Consider the following 11,885-nt stretch of genomic DNA (forward strand, 5'->3'; position numbering starts at 1 on the left):
CTTGTCTGGTAAAGTTTTCTTTTGTTTGTAATTCCCTTACATTTGGGGAAGGAAAGTTTGAAGAAAGGAAATTTGACGTGTATGTTCTAAGATAACGGTGACATTGACGACCTTTATTATAACTGTATTGGGCATGTTCACTTAACCAACAAAAATAACAAACCAACAAAATAAGAAAGAGAATTAATGTTTTATAAAAAGAAACAATGACCAAGCCATCAGTTACTTTATATGCCTACAATATCCACATCCCGTTCCCAAAAAGTCAGTGGTCTCCTGTCTGAATGACTACCGTCCTGTTGCACTGACATCCGTCATCATGAAGTGCCTGGAGCGGCTGGTCAAAGGTCACATCTGCTCCTCCCTCCCTGACACACTGGACCCTCTTCAGTTTGCCTATCGGACAAACAGAGCCACAGAGGATGCCATCGCCCTGGCAACGCACACCACCCTCACTCACCTGGAGAAAGGGAATACATATGCAAGGATGCTCTTCATCGACTACAGCTCGGCATTTAACACCATCATCCCCTCAAAACTTGCCGCGGAGCTCGTCGACCTTGGGCTGGAAACACCAATCTGCAGATGGATTCTAAACTTCCTCACAAACAGGCCCCAGGTGGTGAAAGTTGGTAAGCACACCTCCTCACCACTCATCCTAAACACAGGTACGCCACAGGGTTGTGTGCTTAGCCCCCTCCTATATTCCCTGACTGTGTTGCTAAACACGAGTCCAACATCATCATCAAGTTTGCGGATGACACAACCATCATAAGCCTCATCACAGGCAATGATGAGACGGCCTATAGAGAGGAGGTGATGGCACTGTACGAGTGGTGTCTGGAAAATAACCTGACTCTCAACATCAGCAAAACTAGAGAAATGATAGTGGACTACCGGAAACGACCAGTCAGAGAACACCAGCCCAGCCACATCAACGGTGTCAAGGTCGAAAGGGTCAGCAGCTTCAAGTTCCTTGGAGTCAACATCACAGAGGACTTCTCCTGGACCCTTCACACAGACACTGCTATCAGGAAAGCTCGCCAGCGGCTTTATTTCCTGAGGAGGCTGAGGAAGTTTGGCATGAACGCCAACATCACCTCAAATTTTTACAGGTGTGCAATTGAGAGCTTGCTGACCAGCTGCATCACAGTTTGGTACAAAAGCTGCTCTGCCAGCAGCCGTAAATCACTACAGAGGGTGGTGAAGACAGCAGAGCACATCACTGGCACGAGGCTTCCTGCCATTCAGGACATTTATCTTCAGCGATGCCTCCGTAAAGCACACAGCATCATCAAGGACCACAGCCACCCAGCACATCAGCTGGCGTTACAGACGTTACAGGAGTCTGTCTGCTCGGACTACAAGACTACAAAACAGTTTTTACCACCAAGCCATACGACACCTCAACCACAACACTTAAACCCACACAACACAGTCCACAGGACGCACTCAGAAGCTACCCTACAGCTTCACAAGTACTCTGTTTAATCTGCACTGGTCACTCCACTTTATTGTTATTGATATTTATATTTAAAAGTGCAATACTGTGATTTTCTGCTGCTCATTCCTGTGCAATATCCCATCTGCCCTCCCATCATATTTCTTTTCAAGATTTTCTTATTTAATCACTAGTGTACATATATTTATATTTATAGATATATATATATTTAGTCATCTTTTCTCTTTTACCATGTCTCTCTAATATTTTGCTCCTTACTATTTTTCTATTTTTTTTTATTATTTTATTATATTTTCTTATACTGTACCATGCTGCTGAGTGACTGCTGCTCGTCAAACACATTTCATTGCAATGTTGACCCTGTGCTAACTTGCATATGACAAATAAAACTGAAAACTGAACTAAAACGGATTTATTTTTATTAATAAAATTGGAAATGTAAGATATTACTAGATAAATTTACAAAAGAAATTTTAACAGTGTGGATTTTAGTATCTGCTTTTTCTCTATTATTTATTGTATATATATTTTTTTACATTAAGTCAATTGATTAAAAAAAGGTTTATTTTTTCAATTTCTCTATTGTCCCACAAGGGGAAATTAGTTTAGCAGCAGGATATAAATAAACAGAACAATACTATAAAATAATAATGACAATAATAGTGATAGAAAGTCCAAGGACAGTTATTTGCCATTGAGGAGACAAGATGCAGTGGGGATAAAAGAGACCTGGAGTCTTTTAGTCTTCCTCACAGGTACGCTAAAACGGCGGCCGGAAGGCAACAACTCAAACTCACTGTGAAGTGGATGGTTCAAACAATTAATAATAGAATGAGCCTTTCTAAGCACATTTCTATTGTAAATGGCCAAAAGTCCATCTTGCCAGCGCCCTGAAATTTTGCTAACAGTTTTTACCAGAAGTCCCAACCGATTCTTATTCTTCACCGTCAGGTTACCAAACCAGGCAGCGATACAAAAGGACATCACAGATTCGATAAAACTTCTATAAAACAAAGACAACATCTCAGATGAGACATTAAAAGATCTCATTTTCCTTAAAAAGAACAGTCTTTGTTGAACTTTTTTAGTAGTGGCTTCAGCATGAGATTCAAAACACAGTTTATGGTCAAGTACCACACCTAGAAATTTATAACTCTCAACGATCCCAATATCAGCAGTTTTAATGATAGTGGGTGATGAGCTATAAGAGGACTTCCTAAAATCAGTAATCATGTCTTTAGTTTTTGACACATTAAGTGAAAGGAAGGACTCATCACACCAATTCACAAAATCATCTACAACCTGTCCATGGCCTGACTCGTCCCCCACTAGAAGACTGACGATCAGTGTGTCGTCAGCAAACTTCAGGATGTGTCTGTTCGTGAAATTGCTGCGACACTCATTCGTGTACAGAATGGACAGAAGGGGAGAGAGGCAGCAACCCTGGGGTGATCCAGTAGAGGAGGTGAGCACATCAGAAAATACATGATTCACCCTCACGCATTGTGACCTATGAGTCAGAAAGTCTGTCACCCAGCCGACCAGACTAGTGTCAAGCTTGAAATGATTGTAAAGCCTGTCAGCAAGTAAGAAGGGTTGAATTGTATTGAATGAAAGTCAGCAAATAATAATCTTGCATGGGTGTGGGGGGCCTCAAGATGCTTATACAAGAGATGCAGGAGTGTGACAACAGCGTCCTCCACACCTCTCCCTGCTCTATAGGCGAACTGCAAGGGGTCAAGATGGTGTTCAACATGCATTAAAATCTCCTTCTTAATTATCTTCTCAAATGACTTCATCACTAAAGAAGTTAGAGCCACAGGCCTATAATCATTCAGCACCTTAGGAGAACTGCCCTTAGCAACAGGAACAATGACAGCATGTTTCCAAATCTTAGGTACTGTCTGTAGCTCTAAAGAAAGTGAGAAGATATGGTGAAAAATCCCACTCAGCTGATCAGTACCTGTCCACAGATGTTGTCAGGTCCAGACTCTTGCTTTTAGTGTGTCTAAAAAGATTAGCTACCCCCCTCTCATCAATACAAATTGATGGGGGAGTGACAGTCTTTTCCCTCAGTGTACTGGTCTGCCTAGAACAGTCAAAGTTCTCAAAACGAAGGTAAAAACTGTTAAGACTGTCTGCCAGATGTTTGTCAGCGGTAAACCCCTCTAAGGTAATATTACTTTTACCTTTCGTCTGTAGCCCTGCCATTGTTTTCATACCAAGCCAAGCTCTTTTGAGGTTGTTACTGCTGAGTTCTGTCTCAATCTTATTTCTATACCTCATCTTGGCAATCTTTATTGCAGCCCTCACCTCCTTCCTCAATATTCTCATAGTGGGAACGTCTCCCTTGTTAAAAGTAATTTTCCTTTTAAGAATCAGATCCTTAATATCTTTAGAGAGCCACGGTTTGTTATTAGGGAAAGTCTTAAATTCTCTGACTGGAATCACAGAGTCTTTGCTACACACCACATCAGTGAGTTCATCCAAATCAGAAGTGCTCTCTTGAAACAAGGACCAATCAGTGCAATCAAAACACCCCTGAAGGGCAACACAACTGTCTTTTGACCAGACATTAGTCCGCTTCACACAGGCCTTCGCCCTCCTAATCACAGATCTGTAAGCAGGGAGGAGAAGAATAACATTGTGATCCGAAGAACCTAGCGCAGGTCCGGCCACAGACTTATATGCCCCCTTAATTGGTCCATAACACAAATCCAGCGTTTTGTTATGCCTTGTAGGACAAGTGACATATTGAAAGAAATTGTTCAGTAATTTCTTAAGATTACAAATGTTAAAATCACCAAGAATAAAATTAGGAGCATCCGGTGAGAGAGTCTGCAGATCGTGTACCACTTTAAAAATGGCATCGGCAGCAACTTTAACGTCAGCTTTAGGATGAATGTAAACAACAGTGACAAAAATTTGAGGGAATTCCCTCGGTAAGTAAAAAGGCCTGACAGATACTGACAGGAGCTCGATGTCAGGAAGACACAACCGCTCCCGCACAGTAAAGTTATTACACCAGCCCTGGTTGATATACAAACATACCCTTCCTCCGTGAGATTTGCATGTTACTCCACAGTTCCGATCCAATCTGACAGGGGTCCTAAAGCCGCTGATTTGCAGTGAAGTATCACTGTCCATATCGGTCAGCCATGTCTCGGTAAGTGCCATCAGACAAGCCTCCCTGTATTCCCATAGATGAAGCACATTTCCTTGTAATTCATCCGTTTTGTTCCTAAGAGATTGGACATTGGCCAGAATCATAGAAGGCAGAGGAACACGATTCTTCCTCCGAAGTTTTCTTACACGCTGATGCACGCCACCTTTCTTTCCACGTTTTCTCAAGCGGCGGGGCTTTCCAAAATTAGTCTTTGACCGGGCAAATAAATCCTCACCAAGAATCACATCTGTCCGAGCATTAGAAGAGTCGTACATAGACAAACAGGACCACTATAATCCAAGTAGTTCCTCGCGTGTATAAGTGATTGTCAGTGAGAGTGAATGACTCCAGGTGAATATCGCCAACAACAATAAAACTAAGGTGTAGAAGTTCTCCATCTCGGCAAAAAACAAAACAAAAAAAAACTCATAAAAAGTTAAAACCACGGTTAAGAACAGAGTTAAAACAAAGTTAAAAACAAAAAGAAAAAGCCAGTAAACACCTGCTGCAGGTCGCCACAAGAGCAGCCCATCAGAGCCTCATGAGTGAAAAAAGTCTGCTACATAATAGTATGTAGTATCTGATCCAGTAATTTGGGTCAGTATCGGACTGATACCGATACGTAATATCGGATCGGTCCATCTCGGCTAGTGACACTCGGCTAGTGGACAAATTCAGCAAGCAGAGAGAAGACCGAGCTGCAGAAAGCAGGCTGCAGCAGCCAACCAACCCCACCACTACTGCTGACTGCGACATTACAGAAAAGGTTGAGAGTGATTTAAAAGTAAGCATGGGTGAAGTATTGCTTCTTTCTTTCTTCCCTGGATCTCTGTAGTTGCAGGTTTACATCAGTTTCATTAAGGATTAAGCACACATTGAACTCCAGGAAATCATAAATGAAAGTGTGGATATTACCTGTCCACAGATTCATGGTGACGTAACTGCTCTTTTAACTGTTTGGTGACTTTGCTTTGTTTGGCGATTGTAGAAATGGTTTACATGAGCTTATAGCTGAGATTCAGAGGTTTCTGCAGCACTTATATTTCTGACCTCTTGTTATAACCGATTAAATGCGATCTCCTCCCTTTTGCCCCCATTTTTGGTGGTGTGGGTGCAAATGATCAGGCATGACATTCTCAAAATAAATCAGATAAGATACTGCAAATAATTATTTCTGCATTTGTGCGATTGAAATGAATTGAAAATGTGTATGCAATGATACAGTTTTAAAGATTTGGCCTAAATAATTTTTCGAGTGAATGAGCCTAAACATGATGACCTAACCAGTGACACCGTGTCACCTGTGACACACACACACACACACACACACACACACACACACACACACACACACACACACACACACACACACACACACACACACACACACACGTATGACTTTGCCGGTCTCAGCTGAAACAATTTCAGTGTTTCAAACCATGTTCCAGGATTTTTCCTTCACCGTTTATGAGGTTTCAAGAAGAAGATGAACGACAGATATGAATGTTTGAAAAGGTTATAGATGAAAAGATGAAAAATACTCAAAGGATAAATTCAATTGTTTATTGTTTTATGAATAAGTTGAAAAAGAAAAAGTTAAACAAGTAAATAAAGAAACAAGGTAAAATGAAGTAAGAACAAAACGTTAACAAGTAAATAATGAAACAAGGTAAAATGAAGTAAGAACAAAACGTTAACAAGTAAATAATGAAACAAGGTAAAATGAAGTAAGAACAAAACGTTAACAAGTAAATAATGAAACAAGGTAAAATGAAGTAAGAACAAAACGTTAACAAGTAAATAATGAAACAAGGTAAAATGAAGTAAGAACAAAACGTTAACAAGTAAATAATGAAACAAGGTAAAATGAAGTAAGAACAAAACGTTAACAAGTAAATAATGAAACAAGGTAAAATGAAGTAAGAACAAAACGTTAACAAGTAAATAATGAAACAAGGTAAAATGAAGTAAGCACAAAAAGTTAAGTAAATAATGAAACAAGGTAAAATGAAGTAAGAACAAAACGTTAACAAGTAAATAATGAAACAAGGTAAAATGAAGTAAGAACGAAAAGTTAAGTAAATAATGAAACAAGGTAGAGGAGAGAAAACCCCAACAATCCCCTCTGAGCACGCACTAGGCGACAGTGGGGAGGAAAAACTGCCTTTAAACGGGCAGAAACCTCCGGCAGAACCAGGCTCAGGAGGGGACAGTCAACTGCCGGGACTGGTTGGGGAGGTGAACAGAGGTGGAGCAAGACGAGGCTACACCTGCTGAGGAAGCAGTAGAGTTCCTCCTCCAGGGCCAGCGGAAGCGTTTGTTCTTCTTTTTCATGCAGTTTTCTACAAGAGCTTTTTTTTCCAGGATGAGGGTTCTCAACTCATCGATGGTTTCTTTGTTTTGTTTCTCAAGCTTCTTGCATGTTTTCTCCACCTCTTCCAGTGTTGCTTGTTTTTCTTCAAGCTTTTCCCTGAGCTCTTTGGATGTTTCCTCCTGCATTATCTTGTCCTTGTGCATGTCTGCGTTTCTCTGTTGTACTTCTTTGTACATGTCTTGTAGCTCCTCATTTCTTTTGTGGATATCTTGGAGCGTACGCTGCAGGTCGTCATGTATGTTGTCTTGTTCTTGCTTTTGCGCCTGCATTTCAGTGTGTTTGCGCTTCAAGTTGTTGTATTCCAACAATATCCCCTTAGTGAGCTCTGAGTTGTTTCTCGCCATTTGCTCCATCCTTTTCTGCATGTGCGAGCATTGTTTGTCCAGTTTTTCTTTTTCCCCTTCTAGTTGCTTTTTCTCGTGAAGAAGGTCTTTATTTTGGCGCAGAGTATCATCCACCTTCTCTTTCAGCATTCTGTATTTTTCCTCCGTGACTTTGAGTTTGTGCTCCATGTCTCTTTGCTTTTTCTCCTGTTCTTCCTTCTGTTGGAGGATTTCTTTATTTTTTTTCACAGCTTCATCGAAGTTTGTTTGGAGCAGCCGATTCATTTGGTCCATATATTGGAGATCCCATTCTGTCTTCTCAACCGTAGCTTTGCTGTCTTTAAGCTGGTTGGACATCTCCTTTAGTTCCACGCTCTTTTGCTTGTTTTCCTTAATTAGGAAGACAATCTGCTCTCGGGCTTGTCCAAACTTGATTCCCCAACCCTCATTAATAATATTTATGTCGGGCTGGCGTTTTTGTCTTTCTTCCAGGTTCTTATTTTGCGCTTCCATCTGTCTACACTTCTCCTCCAGTTGAAGTTTCTCTTCTTCAATCTGTTGAATTTTATTCTGGAGATGGCAGTTTTCCTTCTTACTGTCATGTAATGCCCTTTGGACGGCTAAGAGGTCATTTGGGGAAATTGGCCGGCCACGACAGGAAGGAGAAGCGGCGTAATCTTTTTGCCTTGGTTGGTGTCTTGTTGGATACATGTTGAAGGTTGTACACGACAACAACGAAAAGGTTTCCAAAAGTTTCTGTGGTGAACGCGTGAAGGCTGCAAACACAAATGCTGCGAGGACACGAACTAAAAAACTGCTGTGTGTCACCCCTGTTTAAGGAAAAACTTCAAAGGATCGTGTAGTGACATCATAACTCCGTGAGCCAATGAGATTGTCATGTGACATTTTGGAATGGAGATATTTTTTTTTAAACCGTTTTCAAATGTAACTTAATATTTGACTGTTTCTTAACTGACCTGTTTAGCTGATTAAGAAATGAATTGAAACGAGCATCACTAACGTTATATAACAGACAACAGAAAAAAAACAGTTTTTTTCTAAGTAATAGAGGTATAATACATTTTTAAAAATTTTTTTTTAAATTATCCTACTTTTTATAAGAGGGAACATTATTTAAAGAATATGTATTTAATTGGAAAACTCTCTATTCGTCTAAAGGCTATAACAAGAAAGGTGAGCTTCCTGCTCAAAAATGAAATGACCAAAATAAATGGAGCATTTCTCTGCAATTACAAAGTCTGTGTAAACAATCTTGGTTTCAAAATAAGGCTAATGCTGGTGAGATGTCATCACAGGTGTAAATATTACTGCAGATGTTACTATGTCAAAGTCTCACAACTGTCTTATGTTTATTTATGTAGGCAAGACCTACTTTTCACTTCTTTGCTTTGCTATATGTTCTTGAGTGTATTAGTTTGCCAGCAGCACGAACATGTACTAGTGTCAATAATAATCGTACGGTGGATTAGAAAACCTGCTCACAAGTTGAATAAACACCCAGGATTGTTTCATCATTTTCATTCAAAACCAATATTTGAGTCAAAATGAGAAAGTTGTTTGTGCTGTCTGATGAAGAAGAAGCAAAATAAAGTGCAGTTTTGATGTAGATGATGTTGTATACAAACTAGAAGAGGAAGATAGTAGGATCTCTGTATCATGCTTTGTCACTTTGTACCATGTAATTCTTTCTATTTCCACCAGGGGGTGTTTTCAGAGGTGGTAGGTGGTAAAAGAAGAGGTCAGCAGGAAGATGGCGAAGAGCGACCAAAGACCAAGAAAAAGAGGCAGTCAGGCAAAGATGAAGAGTATTATATCCCTTACAGACCTAAAGACTTTGACTCTGAGAGAGGGTGAGGCATTAAACTGTTGCATCTGTTTCTTTAAAAAATGTGAATGGCTTTGTGTTTTATGCTGTTTTGTCCTGTGTTATGCGTCGACAGGTTGAGTCTCGGTGGAGAGGGCAGTGCTTTTGAACAGCAGGCCTCTTCAGCTGTCCTTGATCTCATGGGAGATGAAGGCGATCGCCTTAACCAGCAGAAGAAAATGATGAAATGGTACAAATTTCCCTATGTTTGACTCAGTATCCACCAAATGGTCATTTCAAACTATAATTTAAAGTCTTTTTTCCCCCTTCTTTTTTTAGGGACCGTAAGAGGAAGCGTTTTGTGAGAGAAACGGGAAAAGAAGACCAGAAGAAGAAGATCAAAACAGACAGCGGTCAGGTTATCAGTAACAAGAAGAACAGGAAGAACTTGTATCCTTCCAACAAAAAGCTTCTCTGTGTGCTGCTCTCAATGACCCTCTTCTCTACTCCTATGACAATATTAAGCTGTACTGTGAAGATGTTGTATCACTTGACAACATGTCAGTTATGAGGAGTGGAAGAAAAAATACAAGATTGATGATACAGGATCTGGATCAGATGGAGAAACAGGCGGAGGAGGCAGGAAGCCAGCAAGAGGTAGGAAGGCATCAAAATGAATAGCACAAACATGTCTGCCTGTTAAATATAGACCATCAGCCACCATGTTTTAACTCAACTCTAAAGGTAAATACTTCAAGTCCCTCTTCCAGCCTTGCGAGCTATAACCTCCAACCTCTTTGTTGTGTCGTGCCTCTCCCAGGTCGTGGCCGTGGCCGACGAGGTCCAAACGTACAGAGCTCCGGTGACCACAAAGCACGCTCGGAGCTGAAAACAAAGGATCAGATCATGAAGCAGCGCAAGAAAAAGCAGAAGCACCAGTTCCTGCAGGGCGGGGGGATGAGGAAGCTCCGCTCCAAGAACAAAAAGTGGCTCGGAGAAGTTAAAAAGTCAGGTTTTGGAAGGGGTGGCCATAAGAAAGGCAAGCTGAGGAAGAAACTGTGAGGAGGACAGAGGGTTGATGGTGTGGAGGACATCACGAGGAACTGGGTGATAAGCGTCAGAATCATCTGAGATCATCACCAAAGATTTTCCTGGTGCTTCGTGTGACTGTAGATTAAGGAGAAAATGATTTGTGCATCTTTACACTGCAGAAATGCACATCACTTCTTCCTTGATGGCCTGCTGAACTCTGCGTTTGCCACAGAGTTATGTTTAATTATGATCCACTAACCTGGATTTACTACTTGTAAGCATGTTGGCTGTCTAATAAAAGTGTTTTGGAGTACTGAAATATGTCTTATCAAAATGGTAAAATACAGATATTAAATATTGTGTGCTTAATTTGCAGTTAGTTTCAAAAATCGTCTCGCCCATCTTTTCTTAAAATAAGAGGTGCTCTATAAAAATGACATTAAATTCTGTAAACGTGCTCTATTTGCAATTATTTATCATTACTGTTGTCCAAGTGGTCTCATTTCAAAGTTGAAAGCGAGCATCGGAACGGGCAAGAAAGGCGACTTTTAATTGACTTTGAATGTGTTGTGGTTACTGATATCAGATGGGCTGGGTTGAGAAACTGGCTTAGAATTCCTCTTGCCTTCAGCATGGCCACGCCCCTCTGACTTCTGCAATCAACAAGGCATTTTTACCCAGGGAAATGTTTATTTCGCTTTTCAGTTTGGACTGTTCTCTGTAAATTCCTGAGAAAATTTGAGAAGATCAGGAGTGTCTGAAAAACGTAAAACAGTCCATCTGTCACCAACAGCAATGCTGCCTTCAAAGTCACTTAAATCAACTTTTTTTTTCTGGCATGTGATTGGCTGTTTAGATATTTGCATTCAGAAGCAGCTGAATAGGTTAGTGGATAGTGGGTCTGTATTGTGTTATTGTATATTGTTTTTTCCAGTTATTGCTCTGGTATAGAAGTTTTTTTTCTTTAAGTAATTTAGTAATTCTAACATCTCCGCTTATGTGAAGTGTAGACCTAATAGTAAACATCATTTACATGTCCAGTTTTCAAATATTTTTAATCTTGTCTGGTAAAGTTTTCTTTTGTTTGTAATTCACTTACATTTAGGGAAGGAAAGTTTGAAGAAAGGAAATTTGACGTGTATGTTCTAAGATAACGGTGACATTGACGACCTTTATTATAACTGTATTGGGCATGTTCACTTAACCAACAAAAATAACAAACCAACAAAATAAGAAAGAGAATTAATGTTTTATAAAAAGAAACAATGACCAAGCCATCAGTTACTTTATATGCCTACAATATCCACATCCCGTTCCCAAAAAGTCAGTGGTCTCCTGTCTGAATGACTACCGTCCTGTTGCACTGACATCCGTCATCATGAAGTGCCTGGAGCGGCTGGTCAAAGGTCACATCTGCTCCTCCCTCCCTGACACACTGGACCCTCTTCAGTTTGCCTATCGGACAAACAGAGCCACAGAGGATGCCATCGCCCTGGCTACGCACACCACCCTCACTCACCTGGAGAAAGGGAATACATATGCAAGGATGCTCTTCATCGACTACAGCTCGGCATTTAACACCATCATCCCCTCAAAACTTGCCACGGAGCTCGTCGACCTTGGGCTGGAAACACCTATCTGCAGATGGATTCTAAACTTCCTCACAAACAGGCCCCAGGTGGTGAAAGTTGGTAAGCACACCT

At 40.6% G+C, this 11,885-nt stretch overlaps 1 protein-coding gene across 1 annotated transcript; it reads left to right on the plus strand.

Moving 5' to 3' along the window:
- Positions 1-487: 487 nt before the first annotated feature.
- Positions 488-10,639, plus strand: LOC146705892 (uncharacterized). The gene is made up of 6 exons (XM_085461021.1): positions 488-628; positions 694-1,157; positions 5,280-5,412; positions 9,048-9,196; positions 9,287-9,400; positions 9,490-10,639. The coding sequence occupies exons 1-6, from the start codon at positions 488-490 to the stop codon at positions 9,719-9,721; spliced, it is 1,233 nt and encodes a 410-aa protein (XP_085317147.1). The 3' UTR covers positions 9,722-10,639.
- The last annotated feature ends 1,246 nt before the right edge of the window (positions 10,640-11,885 follow it).

The sequence above is a fragment of the Copadichromis virginalis genome, linkage group LG7, assembly GCF_057382275.1.
Source record: "Copadichromis virginalis isolate Kocher_CV1m ecotype Utaka linkage group LG7, C_Virginalis_male_GT1.1, whole genome shotgun sequence".
NCBI lineage: Eukaryota > Metazoa > Chordata > Actinopteri > Cichliformes > Cichlidae > Copadichromis > Copadichromis virginalis.